Source organism: Cyprinodon variegatus, unplaced genomic scaffold (assembly GCF_000732505.1).
Source record: "Cyprinodon variegatus isolate N-32 unplaced genomic scaffold, C_variegatus-1.0 Scaffold91, whole genome shotgun sequence".
Lineage (NCBI taxonomy): Eukaryota > Metazoa > Chordata > Actinopteri > Cyprinodontiformes > Cyprinodontidae > Cyprinodon > Cyprinodon variegatus.
The window spans coordinates 946,620-972,088 of record NW_015150544.1 but is presented as its reverse complement, the minus strand read 5'-3'; the positions used below and the strand labels follow the sequence as shown (position 1 = coordinate 972,088).

Here is a 25,469-nt window from a genome sequence, read left to right as displayed (position 1 = left end):
GCAGTCAACTTAATTAAAAACAAATATGTTGTATATTAGATTACTGTTATAAAATCAGAAACAAATCCCCTTTCTCATGTTCCTTTGATATCTGTCCACCATAGTGAAAACAGATAAATCATACATTTTATTTACACCAACCAAATAAATGTTTGAATATTCAAGGTTCAATACTTTCTCTACTCTGGCCTGTTTCTGAAATATATTTCCAGGTAGTCTAGAAGATGTTTGATGCATCATTAAGTGAACTGGCTTTTCACACAGATTTTCATTCATCTACATGAGACTATACATTTAGTTATTAGTTAGGCTTTGCAAAATAGTCATGGTGGTGGCAGCATCATGCTGTGGGGATGTTTTCTTTTTCAGGGAAGAGGAAGTTTGATTTAGCTAAATGCAGGGCAATCCTGGAAAAAATGCTTTTGAAGGCTAAAAAAAATCCCTTTAGATTGGGACAAAGGTTCTCCTTCCCACATACAGCCACAGCTACTATGGAGCAATTTGAATCAATATTCATGCAATGAAATGACTTAATCTACCTGATGATCTGTGGCAAGAATAATAAACTGATGTTTACAGACCTACTTCTTTTAATCCTAGAGAGTCTTTACGCTGTAGGCAATAATAGAGGAATTTAAATTTATTATAGTTTGAGGTTGTACCGTGACTTAATGTAAGGTTGAAAAGGTATGAATAGTTTTTAAAACAAGTTGAATTGTTTTACGCATATGTAAATTGGCCCTTTCCCACTGGCCGGAAAATCAGTTTAAAACTGGGAACAATTGGGTTTTAGTGGCAGTGGGAACAGCTCAGACCTGTGTCGACACGGGTCAAACGACTCAGCAAGCGACTCGTGTTAAAATTGCATCGGCTCTGATCTCCCCGCTAATTTACGTTATACCATTGCAACTTACAGACGTCAACAAACCATGCAAGTTGTACTGATCTAAAAACTTGAACACAAGTCAGCCTCGGCAGATTGCCGCTTACACTACAGTATGCTGGAGGCTATCCCATTAAAAGGGAGTTTTCCTCTCCTGTCGCTACAAGCATGCGAGGGATTGCCTTTGAGTCAGTGAGTCGATGCAATCAACTGTTTTTCTTAAATAGAAAACTTTTAATCAATTTGACTGTATGATTAGGTTGACTTGTAAAGAGCCTTGAGGCGACATGTTTTGTGAATTGGCTCTATATAAATAAACTGAATTGAATTAACCAGCCAAACAACTTTTAACATTTGGTAAACATGACCCAGCACTGGTGAGAGGGATTAGGATAAAAGAGCAAAACAATAAAGCACACTTACTATGACCCTGGGTTCCTTACATGTTGTTCTCCATTGTTTACTTTCTTGATTTCTGTAGCACTGGTGACATCATTGACACTAACCCAGTGTGATGGTGTCACCAGTGGCAGGGCACAGAGGCCATGCGGCCTGCCAGTGGCGGTAGACCCAGCTTTTTTTGCCAATGGGAAGGGAGCCAAATGCTGTTAGCAAGTCGACCCGTGATTGAAAAACAAAAGAGGAAGTGTTGGTTTTGACCTCTCAAACTGCCACCAGAGGGACTTGCCTTTTATGGTGTCTATATGGTGCTGCGGTGTTAATTTGCATCATCATATTCTCTAAATCAAAGTTTATATAAAATTAAAAAGGTTCCTCCCTCATGATGCTGTAAACCAGTAAAACCTGCTCCTCTGCTTCAGCGTTAGTATTTTCAGTGATCTCATCCCCTTCCTCTTGCCTCTGGTGCCCTTTTAAAGATCTCCTGTCGGTTATTAAACCTTCAAGATGAAATCTGATGAGTTTCGTTGGTCCATTATAACCTGCCAGATGCAGTTAGGTAACCGGTGCATGAATTTTCATTGGCCTCCACGGTGGCACAGCGACGGCCCGTTGCATTGTTGATGACCGACTAATTCGAGTTTCCAGATCGGGACGAGCAAAGGAGCTGCTGAAGAGCGTCCTGATTGGCAATACTCTGACAGAGATAAGGTCTGAGATTTAAAGTGGCTCACGGAGATGGAAGTTCGTCTCGGAAAAGCTTGTTAGTCTGAAGGATTATCCCAAGCCTTTCAATTTGACTGTCATTAGATGAATTGTGATTGAATAATAGATGAGATCCTCCCAAGTTCCTGTGCAATGCGACAGTCTTGATCTTCGGTCATCATTTGTGCATCTGAACATCAAGCAGCCTCCCAAAACTCTACCTCTCTCAGGGTCCCCAGGGAATAGAGTCTGTCCTTCGTGTCTGCTCTTTGTTTTGTGTCCTTGTAAAAGCAGCTCTCCCACTCTTTTCTTTTCAACTCACTTTGAGTGATGCAGTATTTTCTCCACCTGTGGGAGTAAGAGGCTGTCTCCCCTATCTGAGAAAAAAAAAAACATACATATTTGTCTCTTTTATCTGTCTCTGCCTATCTATCTGTCTCTTCTTTTACTCTTGTCTTCACTCTACCCTAAAAAGCTCCTTATTACCTCTTGTTGCAGTGGCTCCCCTTTTTTTCTTTAACTTTAAGCAAAGGTCTTTAAATCAGTCATGAAAGCCAGTTCTCACCTTGTCACGAATCTGATAAAGCACCCAGCACAGTCTAATTCCCTTTTAACTCCACTCTGTATTCCCTTCATCTTCAGCATTCTCTTTTTTTTGGTAACAAAACAGGATGTATTACAAGAAAACCATTAGATTCTTTCCGCTCCCCCAGACCCTTGCAATCACAAATCACAGAGCTTATCAGTTTTCTTGAATCATGTTTCCCTGGATCAGAGCCCAATCTATTCTTTATCCTGTAGCTAATTTTTCTTCAGAATGTTCATTCGTGTCTTTTGTTTCCTGTTTTTCCCCCCCCTCAAACAAAGTCCTTAGAAATAGCTTCCACAAAGTTAGGAGCCGACATGAGAATGGAGATGGTGCAGATGATGTTGAAAACACTAAACGCCACCAGACAGAGGCGGTCAATCACAGCACCTGCGAATTTCCACTGATCAGCCATGCTCTCCGACTCATCCTGCTCTCTGAAGCGGTCTGCCATGTAGCGCACCTCCTCCAGGATAGCCTGCAGCTGAGGGTCTCCCATCACGGACGTCGAGCACCCTCCTGCTCCCCCTCCAAACCCTCCGCCACTAGAGACAGTGCTGGGACACCCTATTGTATCCATGTTTGGAGTTGGAGGAGGGGGGGAGCTGCAGAACTGAGATGGAAGGTGAGGAGGAGGACTTCCTGCCACCCGGGGAGGTCCAACAGAAATGTTATTCCTCTGGACGGGCTCTGAGAGCACAGAAGAATCCTCAATGCTCTGGAAACCCATATAGAGAAGATTCCCGTTATTGTTGGCACTGGTTTGCAGATGAGGGTGTCCAGCATGGAGGGGCCCCGTCTGGAGAGGTGTCAGATTCTGTGGGTGCAGGGGGTGGAGGGTTGGATCGGGAGGGTTTGGAATGCTGCCGCTCTGTGATCCCGAGGAGCATCGCCGCAGGTGAGGGGCGCAGGGAGGTCGTTCTGGATCGTCGTTCTCCCCTGGACGCTTCATCCTGAGGAACCAGGCTACCCACTGCAACAAAACGATCCGCACCTTAAGGGAGAAAAGAACACGTTGAGATACAAACCTTTCCACAGCTATTCACTCTCCTTAATGTTTTTCACATCTTGTTGTGGTGCAACCAAAAATCTCAATGTGTTTAATTAACATTTCATTTGCCAAAGACCAACAGTAGGCACTGAAAAATCAAGGATGGAAAATCAGGTTTTCAAAACATTACAAGAAATAGGAGAAGAATAGTAACTCTGGTGGAGCTGCAGGGATCCACAGCTCAGGTGGAACCTGTTGCCAGCACAGCTATGAGTGCTGCACTTCATAAAAAGAAAAAAATCATTAGTTCTTGTGTTGTCTGGTAAAACCTGTGTGTGGGACCCGGCGAAAATATGCAGATCAGATGAGATCAGAATGTTCCTTCATACAGCCAGAGCAGCAATGTGAAGAAAGGCTCAATCAAGGTTGAGTTATTGTCAACAATCCTAAATCCAGTCAAACTGAACACAGGCTTTTTCTGCAAAGAACGTTCAACATTTTCTGTTTCTAGATGAGCAAAGACATGATGTACCTAAAGACTGGAAGCTTTAATTGCAGCGAAACATAGTCTGACAAACCATCAAATCAGGAGGACTGAAACTTTTTCTTACGGTATTTTATTAAAAAACATCAAAAATCATGGATCATTGTTTCAAAATTACATAAACTGCTTTAAACTTGAAAAAGACATATCTTAGAAACATTAAACTTTATGGTTGTAACATGATGAATTCTGAACATTTTCAAATGGGATGAATACTTTTTGAAGGCACCGTGAGCCTCTACAGGAATGACCTTTAATATTGACTACCACACTGTTATAAAAACACTACAATCATCCCCTCTTGCCCTCCGCAGAGCTTTAATTAAGTTGATCTAAAAGCTTCTGTGGTTTGGATGCTGACTCTGTTTTCAATGTTGTGGTTTGTTTTACTCTGCTGCAGCTTTGTCTTTGTATTAACATCGTTTCAAGTGTTGGTTGGTTAGAGTCCCTCAGGCAAAAAATAAAAATTCTTTTAGCCTTTGCCAGATTTCCTACAGAGACTCCCAGTTACTTAAAAGTGTAGCCTTATATTGAAACTGTGGACTCACTGAGATGGACTGTGTGATTAGCGTTTTATTACCCCCATGAGCCGGCAGAGCAGTGTTTCAGTGAGCTACAGCATTAGATAAAAACAGCACAAATTGGTTTGGATTTAAAACTTCTGTTCCTCTCCTTCTGTCCAATCCATAATAGAAAGAAAAAAAAGCCCATGTGTCTCATGTACAGGCAGACGGACCCAGCAGCATCCAGATGGGGGTCTGGCTGCTAAATGAGACCTAATGTCCAGATGACTGCTCAATTAGTGTCTGCAGAACATCTTCCCAAGTCAGGTTTCCGACACTGATGTTGTTTTTGTGCAGTGGTCTAATTATGAACTGCACACACTTCACGCACTAATCTAAATCTCATCAATTAGTTTGCTAATTGGCCATTGGATTGTCTACAAAGGCCATCCATCAACAGAACGTCCTTGCAATGTGTCAGAGCAGAAGGCACCAGCATGCACAAGCAGCCTGCAAAGTTCCACATATCATTAACTGAAGCCATGTTTTGCAGGGGGACGCAGAAACCAGTAAATGTATAGTTAAAATTATAAACAGTGCAGGAAAAAAAAAAACTTTCTATATAAAGACTTGATGCTTTTTTCCTGGAACAGAAGGTAAGAAAAACAGAAGCAGAGAACAAGTCAAACTGAATCCACCCACATATCCAGGGTGCTTTGAAAAGCATGCCTGCTGTAGTTTGCGATGAGGCATTTGATGAAAACACGAAGGAGGACTGCCACTGCTGGATGAGTCACTGCCAATGAAGTCGGTGAAGAAAAAGAGAAAGTGGCATAGCAGCATACTGTTCACTTCCGAGCGAATAAAAACGTCCCTGAGAACTGGGCAGAAAATCGGGGTTACAGAAGGAGCGTGTCAAGAAAGGCTGAGTTCAGCTGCAAAATGACTAAAAGCATGATAAATGTGTCTTTTAATGTGTCTGAGCTCAGCCTTACCCATTTTGGCATGTTTCCTCCGTTTGGATCATGGTGATGATACTGTAAAACAACCACTGTGGCAACGACTGACATCCCAACGATGATCATTATGCTGGCAAAGTACTGACCTGAAGAGGAGGAGGAGGAGGAGGAGGAGGTGAAGGCCCTGTAATGATTCATTTAAAGTCAGACCGGCAGTTTCTGAGCTAATATTTTAGCCGGAAAAAAAAAAAAAACACTGACAAGGTTAACATCTCATTCATACACCTTCTTGCTACTGGAGTTCGCAATAAAGTTTTATTTCTTTCTAAGCACTTTGAGGTCAAAGACTAAGTCATATTTAGATTTTGAAGACGTAAATCAATCCATAACGTCATTTTAAACTTTTCTGATGCTGGATGTCATTATAAGAGCCTACTTGCTTATTCTGTTCATGTCAGCAAAATCAAACAGATGAAGATTAAGGTAGTTAGTCTTTATAAAGGATGAAAAAAGCTGACAGCAGCAGCTGATGTTTTTTTTAAGCTTTTAAACTCAAGGTGTTGTGTCCTGAGAAAAGATTTGCATCTGTCTCTGGCTGAGGTTCCTTCCCTCTAAAGTTAATTCTCAGCAGTGTGGCCGCTATAAATTCAGTCCATTAAATTTCAGGGTGAGCAGGTGTGTTTTGTAAATTCAGCTTCTTTTTTCGGGGTACTTTTTTTTCAGCTTCATGTTATGACACCGTATCATTTTCTTATAGTAGGATAGAGTGTTTGATAATGATACCCTGTGTGATAAACCCGCCAACTGCATGGCCCTGCAGATCAATGTAGTTCAGCTAGACAATAAATGAGCCAGCAATGACCAGATCATAGATAAATGAAAATAAAAGGAGAGATGATTTGAAGAAGGAGACACCAAAGGGCCTTTTGTTTCAGCAGGAAAATAACTTGGCATTAATTTGGACCAACCAGTCTGTACCTTTGGAAAAAGCAAAGCAGGAAGGATAAAGAATAGATTAAATGGATTTTTTTGGGGGTGAGGTAGTGTACTGAATTGATTTGCTGTTTTAGAATCAAATTTTAATTTAAGGGGTAAGATTAATTAAATGTGACTTTATTCAGTTAGATTTGTCTCTAAGGCTTGTTGTATAGTGCAATAGGGTTGGAAATAGTTTAAGCACATTGGAACAGAAACGAGTAGAACCCTAAGAAGAGATGATAGTGGAATAAAAGAGACAGAATAATGATTAAAAAAGAAGTAAAGATTGTGAAATGCATTTATGAAGAAGAGATGAAAAGAATATGTATGGTACAAAAATAAATAGAAAAGACGAGGAGGATGACAGATGAAAATGGATTATTAAGAACATCTATGAGGATGTTGGGAAAAGTATCACAGGGATTTAAAGGACAATCAAGATTTAAAAATATACAGTAGATTATAAATAAGCTAAAGAGGTGGAAAAAGAATGAGTCTTTAAAATGGGTGTTAAAATGGGTAGCATAATAAGGTATGAGTGAGATAAAAATGAATGAAAAGTAATGAGAGACGAGAGGATGAATGTTCTGAACAGGGTCTAAAGGGGGATCTAGGAGGAGAGATAGAAAATTTTATGGATAGTAATTAGGACTGGCAGAAAATGCTTTAAGAAGGATAAAAGACAATAAGTGGGATAAACAGAGGTGAGCAAAGGGTGTGTGAGGGATCAGTTAGATGATACGATGTTTTAAAAGGGATGAGGAGGGTTAGTGGGATGGTGAACTGTCATAAAGAGAAATGAATGGGATAAAAATAATCATAAAGATCTAAGAGGAAGATGAGAGGGATGAAAATAGATTATAAGGAGGGCTCATGATGATAGGTGGGATGAAAGGGAAATAAAAAAGGATGAGGAAGATAAGTGCGTTAAAAAAGAGGTATAAAGAGGGATGAGGAAGATAAGTGGGATAAAAAGGGGAAAGAGGAATAACAGTTCTATGATGATAAACTGTTTTAAAATGATGGACATAATCTTTTATTAAACTATGATTTTTGTCAAAAACTGGAGAACATTATAAGGTAATTGTTCCCAAAATCTAATTTTATTTTTTTTAATTATCAGACAATCAGTATTGTTTATCAGTCATTGTAAGTCCTTTAAGAAGAGCCACCAACCTGTCCTCTAATTGGACAATAACAGCATATCTAAAGCACAGCAGTCCTGCAGAAACAGCTCAAAAATAGAGGTGCATTTTCCAGGCGCACATATAATTTCCTCATTGGATTGGTTGACCCATTACTTCTTGCACACAGCGTATTTTTGTCTAAATGGTTTTATTTATGATGGATGAACATTACTATAGCGACTACCAACCACCTTTTTGTCGCTTGTGGGTGCGGGGAATCTGAAATTTAACACGCTTAAAAGAGGAGATGGAAACCAGGATATAAGGTATGGGCGTTCCCATTTATTGAAGTACGTTTGTATATGAACAAACTTTCCAAACAATCCGAGTAGCGGTCTTTACATCAAGTGAGATGGATAGGTAACTATGGAGAATGTGAAAGATAACAGAGTTTAACCGGAGGACGCAGGCTATTGTGTGCCAAAGAAAGCGGTAAAAACCGTATGACCTCCCGTCACCCAAAACCCTTTCTGCCCCCTCACGTCTTACCTATAAAGCCTTCCCCTCCACACCGCCACCAGTGGTAGAGCAGAATATAGGTCACCGCCACCCAAAACAAATAACCCAGAAACAAACCATCCCTAAACACAACAACTATAAATGGCTCCTACAATTACATTTTTTTTTCTCTTAACAATTGTTAAGCTAGGTTCTTTCATTTTTGTGGGAGTTTGTTTTTATAGATTTTTTTTCATATAAAAATTGAAAATCAATATTTTATTTTACTGAATTATTATTTAGTACATTTGTATTCATTATTACTTTTTCAGTTTTGTGTTATTTGAATTGCTTACGGTAAGTTAATTTATTAAGTGAATAATAATAATTGAACTTTATTGATCTCACTCTGGAGAAATTGACCTCTGAATTTAACCCATCCTCTTGGGGAGCAGTGGGCTGCCACTGTGCGGCGCCCGGGGAGCAGTGTGAGGTTAAGGGTCTTGCTCAGAGAGCCAGAGGGGCAGCTGTGGGGATTGAACCAGGTACTTGCAGCTTTCTCAGAGAACAACTGCTCTAACCACTAGGCCAGCACTCCCCCATAATGGAGGTGTATAACAACTTTTAAGCACAACTTTATGTATCTACGGCTCTACCTTAGTTGGATTGTACGCAAATTAATCTGAACTAAACACAAACCTTTGTAGATGTTGTAATCAAATTATATTAAATGTGAAAGAAAACTTCTAAAATGGGAGGATGAGTATGATGAGGGTCATTAATGAAGTGGATTAGAGGGAAAACTGGACTCAAAGAGGGAGGAAGAGGATGAGTGGGATTTACAGAGTCATAAATAGCACTATATGGATAGGAATGGTATGGGGGTTAAAAGAAATTAAAAAGAGATGATAAGGGGTCATAAATTAGGAAAATGAATATTTAAATAAAAACTTTTTTAAATGGTAAATGGTGATGCAAAGTGGACATGAAAAAGGATTTGGAGGATTTGGATAAAGGCTTTGTTCAGAATGATGAGCCAGATGAGTGGCTTATAAACAAGAAGATGTTATTTTTAGTGATGAGAGGAAGTAGAGTGAAAATTGATCTAAAAAAAAAGTAAAAATTCTGCTGTTCACATACCTATGAGAGGGACAGAGTCAGATGTGGCGGGCATTATCTCAGCAACCAGCAGCATAAAAACAGTGAGAGACAGCAGCACGGTGATACCTGCAGGTAAACACAGAGACACAGGTGGTTTTCTGATACTTCAGCTGCACTTCGTTAGCCAGTCGATATTGGACTTAGGTTTCCTTGTGTGTTCAGTGTTTTGATAAACGGTTAAGGCTCATGATGAGATCTGGTGCGATTTATGTAAATTAATCAGTAACGTTTATGTAAAACCAAAACAGCAGAAGAAAATCCTCTCAGACTGAGTCAGAGAGCTGGAAAGCACAGCTTATACTCTCTGTGTATCCACCTCCACATCATTTAGTACCATCCCTGATCCAAGTATTCAATTAAACCCCTGAATTTAGAGGAACGCCATCCGATCTTTAAGTGGTACCATCAGAAGTTACATTCCTGTACTTTCTTAGAAGACAGTGTGTACCTCTTCCTGCCCGCCTCTAATCAATTCAGTAGCCTTAATTATATTGATAGGTTAATTAGCCTCTTGTGTAAGACTTGGCATTTTTCCCTCCTTTAGAGAAACGCTGTATAAACCATTGTCTACTGAGGTTGAGGATATGTTTTGACAAAGCTGCCTTGGCTTCCCTCCCACTTTCATTCCCACTCAGTATGTTAAAAAACATATTATTAATTTAAAATAAAGTGAGAGGATGGAGCACCACAATATCCCAAGGTGATGTTACCGTACAGTAAGTGAAAACAAGGCTGATGTTAGTAGTTTTTTCATCTGAGTTACTCAGCTTTTCAAGCAAAAGACTTAATTTATTTCTCATTGAATTCAAGGTGAAATTCAAACACTAAATGCTGTGGAAAACAATCAACTGTGAGTGAACAAGAAAAAAGATGTTTGATGTTTTCTTTCCTAAAAAGCTGAAGCAGTCTTCGCTTCGGGTCTGTAAAATCAAGATAGCAAAGTCTTTAAGGCTGAGATGACAAGACTGTCAGATCTTTAAAGAGGCTGATGGTGATATTAAAGTTTAATATTGCTGCATACTGCCTTCATTTTTATCCTATTATAGTGTCACTCCTTCGTTTCTTACTTGGTCTGTCCTTCTTCACCCTTTTTCTAATTCCTCTCTAGACTTTGTTTCCATCTTCCCACACCCGCCGCTCCCTGTTTGTAGATATCCAGTAATCCCTCTCCTCTCTCATCTTCTCTCGCTCCCAGTTCGCCTCTTTTGTACCCCCTGATTATCTCCTGAGCCTCCCCTGTGCCTTCACTCTGCAATGTTTCACTTTTAAAGTCGGCCTATATTCACAACCTCGGTCTGAGGGCAGTGAAGTCGGAGATTTGATCTGCTTATGGACCCTTCCTCCTGGATGAATCAGATTGCTTTCAAGTTATGCTGCAAACATTTCTTTTTTTTTTTTCCATCGTGTTGTTGATATTTTGTGTTTCTGGACCAGCACAGATTAAAACATATACATAAAGAAATACCACCTCAGGCAGACAATTACTATGTGAGATGCTGAGGTTATATCGCAGATGCAGTCCTTAACTATAACCAAGAAATATTTTATTTGCACAATACAAACACACACTTAATGGCCCTTCTAAGCATATAGACATGGTGAAGAGATGTTTACACTCTGAAGAAACACGCATCAAGCCTGAAAGCATAATGGCTACAGCAGCAGGGACTACTCCTGTCAGCTAAGAAATGGAGGCTGCAGTTCACCATCATTAATAATAACAGATTAGAAAAAGGGTTGCTTGGTCCTCTTTGTCTCAGTGTCAGCTGTGATATTCAAAAGGTACGACCAGAAAGACATGGAAGCATGGATCCACCCCACCTTGTAATAACAGTTCAGGCATGTTTACTATGCACAGTGTGGGCTCCTTAGTGCTGATTGATCATGGCTTAGATCCCACAGCCTGCATTAGTATTGTCCAAACACTCTGGCTTTAACAAAATATTACTTTTTGCAGCAAAATAAGCTGTTTCTTTTGATAAAAAGCATTCTAACCTTATTTAAGCTGTTGCTCAAACCTAATGATCTTTCGGCTCTCTTAATCATTATCTTAACAGCTTAATTTCTCCCCGTGGAGCTGTCCGGACCTCATAACTGCCCGACAACTTAAATGGCTACTTAACACGAGAGATTAGGAATAAAGGATTATTATTAGATGATTCACTCAAGAACATATAGGGTAAGTGAATCAAATGATCACAAATATGATAGTGATTCATTTTAACAGTGATACTGAGATGCATTTAAACCATGCCCAGTATTATAACTTTACCAATATAACTAAAAAGAGTATTCATCATGTTTCCATTAGAAAGGGCTCAGAATATCTGCTGGTAGGTATTCTTAAAAAAGCAAACTTTTTTGCAAACTAAGTGTCCATCAGTTTACAAATGCAAGGAACAAAGCAAGAACTTTCTGTCTTCTTAGAAAAAGGTATTCAATTCAGGCCTTCAGGCAATTCTTGACCTTCGGAGTAGCCATATTTGCCCCAAAAGACATTTCCAAATGCTTCCCAGAGATGGCCCACTGGAATATAACACATGCATCACTATAATGATCATTTGTAATCACAAACCACTGGACCCATGCCTCTCTGTTGGTGTTCCATGGTCATGTGGTGCTACAAGAAACCTCATCGGTATCTGAGATTTAATTATGGTTATTAGAACCAGTTGATGGGTCTTATATTAGATATTTGCTGTCACATGTTGAAAATAACACATGTTTAGTCTAATTTTATTCTTTCATTCATTGTTTTTTTCTGCTTATATCAGGTCAACCTCACAGGGACAACAGATTTATGAGGGAAACCCAGACATCCCTCTCCCAGTAAACACCCTCCAGTAGGGGAGGCCATTTATTGTACCGTTTATCTCTATCATGACATGTTTATCGTCATGATAAGACTTCTAACTTATTTTCTGAACAATAAATTAGAATCAGTGATCCTTAAAAACTCCAGACAGTGGTTGAGTTGTCAAAAGGTTTAAGTTTTTACAATTTTCTATTCTTTTCCATTCATGTTTTCCACTGGGGCATTGACACATTTACAGATACGATTCAATGCAGGATGATCAGGGATATAAGTAATGCTTCTTTATGGAACTGATGTCCTGAAGAAGCTGAATTTAAATATGTATATTCTTTAGGAGATAGGGTGAGGAGCTAGGTCAATCGGGAGAGGCTCAGTGTAGAGCCGGTTCTCCTCCACATCGAGAGGAGTCAGTTGAGGTGGCTCGGACATCTTCTTCGGATGCCCCCTGGACGCCTCCCTCGGGAGGTGTTCCAGGCACGTCCCACTGGGAGGAGGCCCAAGGGACGACCCAGGACACGCTGGTGAGACTATGTCTCTCGGCTGGCCTGGGAGCGCCTAGGGCTTTCCCCAACAGAGCTGGAGGAGGTGTCTGTGAAGAGGGAAGTCTGGGAGTCTCTGCTTAGTCTGCTGCCCCCACGACCCGGTTCCGGATAAAGCGGGAGACGATGAGTACGAGTACGAGTACGAGTATTCTTTAGGAGTATTATTTATGATTTTAAGGCTTTGGTGGCTATAAGCAGTCACAGCCATAGAGTTACGTAAGAAAAACTGCAAAGACGTAATGTTTTTTAATTTTATCGTCGCTTTTATTGTTATCACAATAAAATTAACCAGTATCATCATAAGAGTGCATATTGCTCAGCCCTACTCTCCATCAAAAAGAGTTTCCATGTCAGGCAGGTTAGACAGTTCCTCTAACGAGTTCTGTGTAAGCCAGAAACATACCTGAGAAATGGCCTGGAAGATGATCCAAACCAGGCATGCACAAAGTACTGTTCTTGAGGTTCGCTGTCCAGCAGGTTTTAGAGGTTTCCCTTTAGCTTCAGCACAGCTGATTCTGATGATTGCAGTTTAGCCAAAGCCTGTTAATCAGCAATCAATGAAAGTCAGCTGTGCTGGAGCAGAGAAACCCCTAAAACCTGCAGGACAGCAGCTTTTGAGGACCGGCTTTGGGCATGTCTGATCAAAACTGACTGGTTTTGGTGAAAAACAGCAGAAGCAATCAATCTATTCATCTTCTGCTTTATCCTGCTGCCACTCATGAGCAAATAACCAAGATATTAGAGCTCTTCCACTTGACTCCAAACCTGGAAGTTACAGTTCACCAGTTCACGTTTCTGCAGAAACACGTCTTTACACTATAATACCAGCTGCAAACCACTTCAACTCACCAAAGATAATGGTCAAAACCCCCCAAAAAAGCACCTCATATAAAGGATGTTAAAATGGTATGGTAGGATTTCCAAGTCAGACACAATAATACAACTCCATGTCAAGGTATACACCACAGCTGAGGAACACAGTCATAATTCCTTGAAGTGGAGTATTCAAGAAAACGTCATGGCCATGAGTATCTCATGGATGTCATTTCTTTCTGCATATTCCTGAGGAATGAATTTGGCATGTAGAGTAAAACTGATCCACTCACCCAGAGAGATCTTTTCTCCAGAGTCAGCTGGTAACACGAAGATCAGCAGGGTCATAGAAGAAAGCAGCACACACGGGATGAGCAGGTTCAGGGCGTAGTAGAGCGTCCGTCTTCGAATTGTAATCACAAACGTCACGTCTGGGTAAGGCTCCTGGCAGCAATCATAAAAAAGCTCATTTCTGGTTCCAGGAACACCTAAAGGAATGAAAACAGAGGAACTGTCCCTGATTATTCATGAATAAGAGCTGTTTTATTTTTTTTTTCTTTTTTTTTTTTTTTATTCAAGATGTTTCCTCCCTCTTACCGACTAGATCCCACTCTCCATTTGGCATGTATCCTGAGATGTCTGCATCAATCATCTGGAGGTCCAGCAGCCAGCCGTCATAAGTCCAGGAGCCAAACTTTAACTCACATTTTTGGATGTCGAATGGGAACCAGCGAACATCTACGTTGCAAGTACTCATAAAGATTCCTGAGAAAACGAAGTGAGATTAGAGGGCAGGGAGTTACAGCCAAACAATCAATGGACAAGATGACTGTGTTGCCCCTCGCAGATTCCTGCAGAGACAGACCAATATGGGGGCACTGAGGGATCAGATCACCCTTGCGCATATCAGAAAAGTTCTCAGAGTTTTTATTCTTTTTTATTTTTATACCTAGTATATATTTTTTTTAAACTCTGTTGCACAGCCAAGCAGCAACAGTCCAAATAGTTAACTGTTTTGGAACTCAGTATGCAGCCTGAAGAAAAGAAAGCTGACACCAGATAACAAACTGCTTCCCATCAAAGACATGTCTATAAAAATCCTGGTGCTTTTCTCCGCTCCTCAGATTGGCTCTGCCTCGTTTGCCATCACACAGCTGTTCGCAAAGCATCAGCATCAACAGAATAAAACATCCACAGCGGAGCTGAAAAAACGAGATTACAGTTACTGCCCTAATGAGATTGCAGCCTTTTATCATGCAAAATAAATGCCCTCACATGTATGCATCACCACGGCACCCTTCCCAGGGTGTTATTCCTGGAAATCGCAATGATCCGCACAGCGGTTCATTGGCAAACTGCGGCTCTTAATGTACTTAAAGGACAAAATTAATCAGGCCTGTTAAGACATTCACACACACACAAACACCAAGGCAAAATGTCAAAGAAGCCTTGCAGCTCACAGAGACATTCATTGTGAGCCTGTCGACACGCAAATGAGTCTTCAGAGTTTGGAGGCCAGCGAGAAGAAGTCAGCAGAATTAATTCTAGTTTCAGAGCATGCATTCTACGATTTATGCTATGAAATTATTTTCAAGGGCTTTTTGGTCTTGGAAAATTAGTTCTTGCCCTTGTTTTATGGGGACAAATTGTTTTAGTAATAACATTATTTAGAACCAGAAGGAACAAAGATAAAACAAAGAAAGTTTTTCCATTTCCTTGCTTATTACCGGTATTAGGAATAAGTAACAGTAGTGGGAGGTATTACTGAAATTCCACCAACATAGTAAATCTGGACCTAATGTCTAATTCCTTAAATATGCACAAACTGATGGCCAATTAAACTAATTCTGATTCTATTGAATTAAACTCTTCTATCAACCAAAATTTTTGTTTAGAGATTATTCTCTTCTCTATAACAGGAGTGTACGACCTATTTGCCCTACTATCAAGTGCCATTAAGTTGATTGGATTTTTAGGTAAGAAAAAAGAAATATATTTGCATAAAACTGAAGTGACAGTACTCTAAATAAACATACAAATTAATTTTGACTTTTTATTGAATTCAGGAAAATCCTGAAAATAATTCTGAAAGTAAAAACTGATGTTATTTGAGACTAAATGTCATAAACGACGAAAACGTTTTGAGAGAAAATATTTTTTCATAGAATAATTAATAGAAAAATTGACATTTGGAAATGATTTCCAAGGGAAAAAACCTCTCTCAAAAAATATTTTCTCTCAGAAGCATTTATTTTACTTTTAGATTTTTTTTCTCCTTTCAGTTCACTTTTTTTTTTTTTTTTTTATTATAATAAAAACAACAGCATACAGAGTAATAAATGGGCTAAAACAAAACAAAGGTTTTGTCTGTTTTTATTTTTCAGTTTAACTTGAGTTTGTTTTTTTCAATTCTAGAAAATGCAGTCTTTGCTTGGCAATGAGAAATGTTTAGCTGTTTTTGCAGATATACATATATGTGTGTGTGTGTATATAACATTTTTGCAGTGTTTGAAATGCTTAGTCCTGACAAGGAAATAATAATTTTATTTAAAACAATTCATTTTTTCTTTTCTTTTTATTGTTATTGTTATTTTTTCTATTTTGATGACAGATCAGCAATAACAATTTACATTACTTTATTAGAAAGAAATGACATAACAGTCCTTCCTTTACGGACCTGAAATAACCCAGATAAGACAAAAACATCCACCTATCCTTCCTTTTGCTTCTCCTTGTATTTCTGTGTCCCCTTTCACAGCAATACCAAATGACCTTGAAGGGGGGAAAAAAAAATCCTATTGAGTTTTCTTTCATTGCTGTCACAAAGCAGCGGCAAAAACATACAGCAAAAATCACTTCCTCATGTGGCATTACATGGCCTTGAGAGCAGACTGCCCGTTATAAATGGCACACAGTCGAGATAAGAGCCAACACCTGCTGCACCTTTTGTTTGAAATGTCATCAATCAGAGCAAAGCAGCCACAACTGGGCATGCAATGGAAACCTAAGATATGTAGTATAGTCACATATTGGCACCCTGGTAACTATAATGATAAAGAGTCTTAAAAGACTAACTTGGAGTTAGAGTAAATTTAGTTATTATGCAAAAAAATCTTGGTAGAGTAATTAGAAATCGTGCTATAAATAACCCAGACTAAGAGCACTCAATAGTATCCTATAATGTCAGAAATTGTTCAGTTTAGATTTCTCAAGAGAATCCATTTGAAAGAAAATCAGTCCCACAGCATAAGCTGTTATTTACTGTGCTTTGTCATGTATTTATTCTGGTTTTCACCCAAAAACAGCCATTTGTTGGCAAAATCATTTCATCTAACTCTCATCGCACCAAAGTGCACACATAGTTAAAGTTTTGCAAATTCCCTATGTTAAATGTTTATAAGATGGAAGGGAAGAAAAGCATTTATTTTTCAATTGGCGTGTAGATAGCGTGACAGAGTGTGGGGAAGAGCAGACTGCTCTACAATAGCCACACTTTGTAGCAATTCTCATCAGTGTTTTTTGAATTTTTTTTCACCTCTATTATCCTTCCTACGGTGTGTAGGAACAAGATAAATATATGACCTGATGGAGCCCAATGGCGAGTGGCTAAATGGCCTTTGATTCGTATTATTTCATAACGCTGAAAAACAGAAACTGATCGATTACCAATTAAAAGTTCCTAGAAACTGAAACGTACTGAGAAAAGTGAATAAGAAAATGAAAAAGTTCGACAGAGACACTAGTTTTATAACGATTGTTTTGGGTAACATCAACCAATGATTTTGGAAAGACAATAATTTCTTAACATGTGATGTTTTTCCCTAATAAATAAATGTACCACAATGTAGTATGAGATCATACTACTACAATAAAAGATCAACTCATTTTAAGACCTTGTATCAATTTTTACAAGTTGTCCCAATGAATTTAGCTGGCATTTGACCCAGGATGCCTCTAGCCTCCTAATTACTGTCAGTAGGATCCTCCAACAGTGGTCAGCAGCTCTAACTGCAGTGGTGTCATTGATCAGGCAATCAAAAATCTCTCCTCTTTCTTTTCCACACCTGAGCTTTTCCTTTAAACCTTCCCTCTGCTGACTCTGATCTAAATCACAGCATAGGGGAGACATAAATACACTCAGCAGCAATGATTCAGTAAATCTGTTCCATGAGCTGGACGATGTCCATGCTTTTTACTGTAGTGGGTAATTGAAGCTTTAACCTCTTGACTCTGCAATGGGACTCACTTTGAGGCTCCTTTAATCTGGAACAGCCGGGGAAAACACAGAGTAAAGACCTGTGAAAGCTCAACGGGGTTGTTACCTTTGCAACAGGAGGTTTAGATAAAAGGAGGAGGAAGTTAGCGCTGTAAACAGTTTATACGAATACCAATGCTGTTTTTATATTGATGAAATATTTATGTCAAATGTAGAAACAAGAAGGCATGCAGAGCCTGCAGGATGAGACGCTGCACCTCGGGGAAATGAGGTAAGAGACAAAGAATGAAGAAAGAGGGAATTTAAACTATTTGAACTATGCATAGTACCGAGCAATGCAAAAGTATTCACACCACTTCACCTTTTCTACATTTTAGCCATACTATAACCACAATCATTGATGCAGACAGTATCGTATCATTGTGACGTAGAAAATATAGTCCAACCTTCTGAATTTCTTTTAGAGGTCAGTTCATTAAGTCACCAAAGATAATCTCAATTGTTTAGTCTTAACATAAATTCCTGTTCTTTAAAGGCATGATGTTGGGCAAAAATTTAAAGCGGCATTATGATATTAAACAAGATTTCATAACTTTTAATGTTTCAAAAAGCCCTGTTTAGTTTATCATATGAAAACTGAAAGAGTATAATTATTCTGGAGACACACTGATTACATAAGTAACCAAGAAGCCTGTGGTAACTATAGAGTAGCTCCAGACAACTACAGCTCAGGTGGGAAAATATGATGGCGGTAGACCCATTATTTCAAGCATTGCAAAAACAAAGCCACTGCTGACAGTGAGCTATAATAATTACTGCTGTAGTTTACTCAAGATATGTAGAGAAAGCTGGAAAAACAGGAAGATAGAACTCAGGTCAGTTTAGATGCATAACACCACTATATAAGAGAGCTAACAGGGAAGATCCATTTGTTATGTAATCAGAGCTGCAAGGTAAAGGTTTAGATCTAATGCCGAGCTGTGAATTCAGCTGAAAATGTGTTGAAAACTTTAAAAAGTGATGATCAAGCAAGCTTTTTGTCTAATCTGACTGAGATTTAGTTTATAAAAGCTGCAAATATAGTAACAATGAATGCATTTACAATCTTGATTCTTATTTGTAGAAAAGGGAAATGCATCACAACAAATATGAATGAAGTACTTTGAATTTAGTGGCTGTAATGTGAAAAAAAAGGTTTATGGTTTATGAAGAAAGTAGGTACAGGAAGAGAAAATCCAACCTGGAGGCAGATACTTGGCATAGCCACTGGAGTTCACCAGGACGTTGGTCTTAAACGTGGAGTCGAAGTCATCATCTGCACTGAGGGAGGACAGGGAGGGAAATGTCACAACCTTTTGATGTGCAGGTGTGTGTGTGTGTATGAGGTTTGTGTTCAGGTGTTTTACCTGTTATAGAGCAAAATGTCTGGAGTCCAGATCTGATCGGTGGTGAAGCGAAGATTTTTCACCCCAGGGTGTTCGCTCTGGTTCCACTGCAGGTAGTGATCGTACCAACTCTGTAAACCCACAGATAAGATTATACGGACCAGCAGATTTACAGGAGAGATACTTTATTATCAGTTCAGCCTTATCAGAAATAGAAATATACAAAAAGATCTAAGAGAGGAATCTAATATGCAGTTGAAACATGTGTGAACATTGCATGCCTTCTCAGAAAGTTCACACCATACAACAGCAGCATACAAAATTAAACATTTGCAAAGACTGCAGCAAAAATTATTCTTCAGCAATTTCTAAAGAGAACCTTGTGCACCATCAACAGTTACAGCCAGCAAGCATTTGTCTTCATTTGAAGTATATTAATTTCTACTATTGTTACTTTTTACTGAGAAGACCAATACAGTCTTAAATAAAAAGTATATAATCAGTTAATTGATCTAAGTGATTGATATGAAATGATAAGGATGATAAGGTCCTAAAAAAGGTTTTAAATTCACACAAAAAAAGAATCATTAATCAGATTCGCTCCCTGTAACATCAGCAGGTGTGTTGAGCTCGATTAAAACTGTTTTGAAGCACACAGCTTTGCATGTTAAGAATGTCATGGGGGGAAAACATCAGCAATAACATTAAATACTGTCTAATTAAGGATCATTAAGGATCATTACCAGTCTTCCCAGAAGATAATCTCCTAGGAAATTCAACATAAAATCAAGATGGTGTAAAGCTCACTGGTACCGTAAAAGACCAAAGATTTATATTCCCAGCTCTTTAGTCCATGGTAATCATATTAAGGTTAAAGTTATTGGTGTTATTATCACTAAACCTCAATAAGTGTGTTTCCTCTTGGACATATTGCAAAAAGAAAATCAAATATCTAAAAAAATAAAAAATAACGGAAACCATCCAGGAAGCTGAATTATAACCGAATAACAAAGTTGTATTTAAACTGCATGGTAGGGTAAGGGTTAGGTTTGGATTTGAGACACCACATTGATTCTGCTTTATAATATATATATTTTTTTACAATTGTAATGCTATTTATCAAGCTTAAGCTTGCTTTAAATACACATCCCCATAAAGTCGAGCCTTTAAAGCTGCACATCTGCAAAACAATAGCTGCAAAAGAAAGATGCTAAAATGTTAATTTGCTGATCTGGGACATTGCGAGAGCTGTGCAGAAACCAGTGTTTACAAACCCTAAATAACCCCAAGCAATGCTGTAAAACATAGTGGATAATAATCCCTGCAAAATGATGTAAGATGGAAAAATAGTTATTATAGGGAATGCTGGTAAAGGTCTTTCTACAACACAAAGAAATATGGTGTGAACATGACTATAGATACAGCTTTTCTATCATTATGGCATCAGATCTGCTGTGTGACTTTATATTACACTTTAGTGGTGCAAGAGCCAACAATTGCCAACAATTGTCCAATTGTTGTTTTTTTAACAATTAATGCATTTGCACAGTTAAATTAAGGTAAAGACTTGCTTTGTTTGTAGTTTTTTTTTCCCTTATTTCCCATTAGGATTCATTTAAATGGTACTTTTCAAAGTGAGGCATGTGTTTTTTTTCCAGCTCTAAATTTAGAAATACTGGGTTACGCTGCGTCTTCTGACCTTAATTGGGGTGTTACAGATTATATAATGTGGTTCATAAAAACTGCACACCTAGAACAGCAGAAATGTGAAACAAACAGTCCTTACCATCTGAAGCCACATGTTGGAGGTTAACACCTGGTTCTTCTCATCCTGAAAAACATTTCAATGTATTTTCTTTGAATAATGTCATCTGTGAATCAAAAGACATGTTTTTTGGAAAGTAGCTGCAGATTTTAAAATATAACAAATGCAGAATAACAAGGCATGCTTCAAGTTTCCATGGTCTGCATAAGTAGTTTTATTCATGCATATGATGGCTGTAACTAAATTAGGAAGAATTAATTAAGCATGTTAGTGAGCATTTATAGCTGTAAAGCTCCTTTTCTTTCTTGGGATCAGTTGGGACTCCCTAAAAAAAAAATCTAGTCGAAGGCTGCCTTTTATGCAAGCTTTACGATCCAGAGACATTTTACTGTGGAAGCTAAAAGTAGAATCCCAGTTCTCTGCGAGAAAAGAAAAACTAAACATCCCTTTAATATTTCAACAGTGAATATATAAATGCTCTATTTAAAAACATTCCTTTAAAATTAATAACGAAGAAAGCACTTTTAATATATTCAGTTGATAAATTACCATCAAACATCCCTTGTATAAGTGAGTCTAACAATGGGTCTAACGAACTGAGATTTGGGACACAGATTTATTACATATTGTAAAATCCAAGTCTTCACAAACAGTTCTGTGGGACTCTCCAACGCACAGGAGTTTAAAAGAAAACAAAATATATAAAATAAAATTATTAAATCTCTTCAGCACAGGAATAAACAGTGATGTCACTGTACAACCTTAACAAAAGGAAGGAAAAACATAAAAAAATAAATAGGGGGCAAAGAGAAGAACCCTTTGGAACTCCATGATAAGAACCTATTTAAAGGTCCATCAAGCTAAACAGGTAACTAAATCAAAGTGAACTATTTAATGCCAAAACTAAAACTGGATAGCCCACAGATCCAAAGCCATGGATCTGATTTCAGTCTTTGACTGCCGATTGCTCTGCATCCCTAACAAGTTCTTAGATCCTCTAAGGAGAGCTGATTAATCAAAGTCCAATTTTAAAGGGCAACTTTTAGTCAGCAAGCTGTAGATTTCTTAAGTAATATCCAGTCCAAAGACATTAAAGACGTTTTTAAAAAACTGAGACATTAAATTTAAAAGACATAATGTTGGATTAATATAGTCTGACAAAGAGAGATGTAATTAGAGCAGCAATGCTTGCATGAACCTACCACATCCATGATCTGTATCAAATTGAGAGTAAAGTAGACCTTCAGAGGATGGGAATCATTTCCCACTGGCCGCTCCATCCGGTTGTAGTCCTTCAGGAGGTTTTTTAGCAGGTTCCTTTGGTGAGGCCCCTGCACCGACACTACAGAAACAGCAAAGCAGGACTGTGTGATCTCCCATAAAATCTCAAACAAAGATTATTACAACATTAAAGGAAAACCTCAATCAGTAAACTATAAATGGGATTTAATAACACCCAAAGACAAAAGTCGTTTGTAATAGATATTAATCAGAACATTTTATTCAGAGAAAATTAACTTTTACATATAAGGTCAATTTTAGGGAAATGCGACTACGCTGAAAATGTTAAATGGGGTGAAATAGGAAATTTAATTGAGAAATTAATCCGGTGCTTTATCATGGGATGAGGCATGATGTAAAAATCCTGCTCTTCACTTAGAATAAATGACTTAACAATTATAACAGAATAATAGGATCCAGAGGGAATTTAAAAAAGAGCTTTAAAGGGAAACTCAAAGAACCCTTGATAAATATTAACAAACAATATCAGGGCACAAGTCGCTTGGAGGTCAAAGTGAAAAACTGTTTTGCATAACTTAATGTATCCTTCTGTGTCACTTCGGGTTTTTGAGATCCTTAAGTTTCTATCATCACACTATGTGGGCCCAAAAATATAAAATCCTAAAAAGAAACAGGAAACATGTGCATATAATAACAGAAAAAGATCATATTATATGAAAATAAATCATATTAATATTAATATTAGCCATGCAAAAGTAAAAAGCTGGAAAACAAGAGTGAGCCCTGTGGCAGAGATAAAGATATATGCTGTGGAGAAATACCCCCAGACCATCAAGACAACTGGGAATGTTGCATGAAAGCATTAAGTTTATCTTCTTCTACTGAAGGTGTTTGAATTTGTATTTGTTCTCCATCTATACAAAGTCTCTCCTGATGTCAGCAGTTTGTATTAAATCTAAACTCTCTTCCTGCAAATGACCCAGTTGCATATTTATTTCTGAAAAGAGGCTACTTATACTGTAGTTGTAGCTGCTTAACAGACAGCTATAGGAAAATAAAGTTTTGTCACCTACATTACATAAACCCTGACAGGTAAAACCCATGCTAATAACTTTGAGTAAAGTGCAACTGTCACAGACAATCGAAGCTGTTCTGGTGATAGTAGTTGCTGGCAGGAACACAGAAGAACAGTAAGATGACGTTTATCTGACTCCTTTCAGAATGCGTTTAAATTTCACCAACAAGAGGTCAAGTCTCCAGCTGCACCCAGGTGTTTGGGCTTTCTCTCTACAATTCGGAGGTCTTCAACAGGGGTCCATGACCCACAGGGGGTCCACGGAGTTACTGGATGGGGGTCGCGAAAGTTTTGGTTGATCAGACCTTTTTTTTTATATTGCCACGTACAATTTTTTCCACTAATTGAAATGTTTTTAAATACACATTTACAATAAATTCAACACACTGCCGTAAACAGATAAATGGAGGCAGAAGATGTCTTTCAGTCATCAATTCAGCGACACACAGGAGCTCTTTGAAGCTGGGCACCGTTTCATTCACAACACCTGTCCCATCAACCAGGAATCCAAATCACAAATACTTTAATAATCCCAGGGAGAAATTACTTTTGTTATATTACTCCATATGTAATAGAGAGACTATAGGACCAGTTTGATATAACACAATTTCATACAATATATATAATTAGGGGGTCCCCGGTCTATCTCTTCATCAGTTTGTGGGTCCTTAGCCTGGAAAACGTTGAAGAGCCCTGGTCTACATAAACTACTACTGAAATGTTCAGTTCATGAACGTCAACCCAAGCTGTAGGCTTTGCTACCATGACTTTGTGTAGGATGGCCATTGTGTTATACTTAAGTACCTGAGTTTTATTTTCAAATTTGACTTTAGAATCATTGATGTTTAACTAGCTTACACTCGCTTTTCCTTTTCACTACATTTTTTTATATTTTTTTTATTTCAGAACCACAAATTAATGTGACCTTTTGATTGAAAACCACAGTAAAAGCAAATCTCTGGAAATGATCACTTTCTACCCTTAAAAAATAGCCTTTAAACACAAACAGCCATAAGCATTGTTTTACAGCTATACCAGGTTGACCAATCACTGTCACAAAAAAAATATATTTTAGATTAAACCATTACTCTTGCCAGTTTGAACATATTTATATTGCTGTACAATTTCTTCCTGTTTTAGAATGATTTTTGTTTTTGTATTTTTTACAGAAAAACATTGAAGTCCAATCAGAGTACAGTTATAAAGCTTGTTTTAAGGCACCCATGGGCGCTTAAAGGTGCAGCAGAAGCTAGAAAAATGCTTAAACATAATCAGGGACGACTAAAGTAAAAAATATTAATTTGCTTCACAGTGAATCAAAGAGAGGGAGCAAAAACAGGAATTTTAAATTATTTAATTTCTGTCTTTGTTGATGTGTAGGACGTTGGATGATCCAAAAGTCTGACCCCAGCAAGAACTAAATAATAATCATCACATGTTTTTTGTTTTTTCCTTTTGCAGTTGTAGATCTTCAGGTCTGTGGCTAAAATGTGATGCTGTGGGTGTAATTATTGTTTTCAAAGTTTTCAAAGATCTGTTCTAATTGTTTCTGTCAATGGATCCAGAATTTCTGAAAATATATTCAGTTTGCGCATGAATAGTAGATTCCAAGGTTTTCTGAAGGTATTTTTGTTTTTCTTTTAACTCTAGCAGCTATTTTCACTTACTTTCAGTCAAATCATGAACTTCTTTTATTTCTTCTGTGTTAAGCCAACTAAACATCAAGGTTTCTGGCCAGTTAATACCATAAACCAGCCATTACCCACCATTTTTACAACCTCGCTACACTGCATATAAATAATTTTCATATAAGCATCTTAAAGAATTTTATGTATAATATAGTCAAATATCCTTATATGTTCTTGAGATTTTTCTTTCTACACCTTTTTTTTAACATGGTAGATGCAGATTGCTCAAAGGGGAATAGAAGTACCAAATAGAAAAGAGACAAAACGATCAGCAGCTGAACATAGCAGTATAAAACATCCCAAAGTCAAGGACTCAACCCACAGACATTTTAAAACCCATTCTCCAATATCACACGAACCAAAAAAGCTCACAAAATAAATTTTGAATAACACTTAATGATGACGTTGAGATGGATTTTGAAAGATGACAAGATAGACTGACCCTGCAGAAGGTAATTTGTAAGAAAAGACTTGAAATATATAAATATTTTTCATGGTTTTCTATGAAGCAGATAGATAGATAGATAGATAGATAGATAGATAGATAGATAGATAGATAGATAGATAGATAGATAGATAGATAGATAGATAGAT

At 38.1% G+C, this 25,469-nt stretch overlaps 1 protein-coding gene across 1 annotated transcript in view; it reads right to left on the bottom strand.

The window, feature by feature from the left end:
* Positions 1–906: 906 nt before the first annotated feature.
* LOC107084052 (neuronal acetylcholine receptor subunit alpha-7-like) overlaps positions 907–25,469 on the bottom strand; it is a 25,860-nt gene continuing 1,297 nt past the window's right edge. The window contains exons 2-10 of the mRNA XM_015373695.1: positions 22,073–22,212; positions 20,892–20,936; positions 19,127–19,236; positions 18,961–19,040; positions 14,102–14,269; positions 13,798–13,992; positions 9,314–9,400; positions 5,607–5,716; positions 907–3,567 (exon numbers count right to left, since the gene is read on the bottom strand). Coding sequence (XP_015229181.1) covers positions 2,845–3,567; positions 5,607–5,716; positions 9,314–9,400; positions 13,798–13,992; positions 14,102–14,269; positions 18,961–19,040; positions 19,127–19,236; positions 20,892–20,936; positions 22,073–22,212 — 1,658 coding nt within the window. The 3' untranslated portion in view covers positions 907–2,844. The remainder of the gene's footprint in view (positions 3,568–5,606; positions 5,717–9,313; positions 9,401–13,797; positions 13,993–14,101; positions 14,270–18,960; positions 19,041–19,126; positions 19,237–20,891; positions 20,937–22,072; positions 22,213–25,469) is intronic.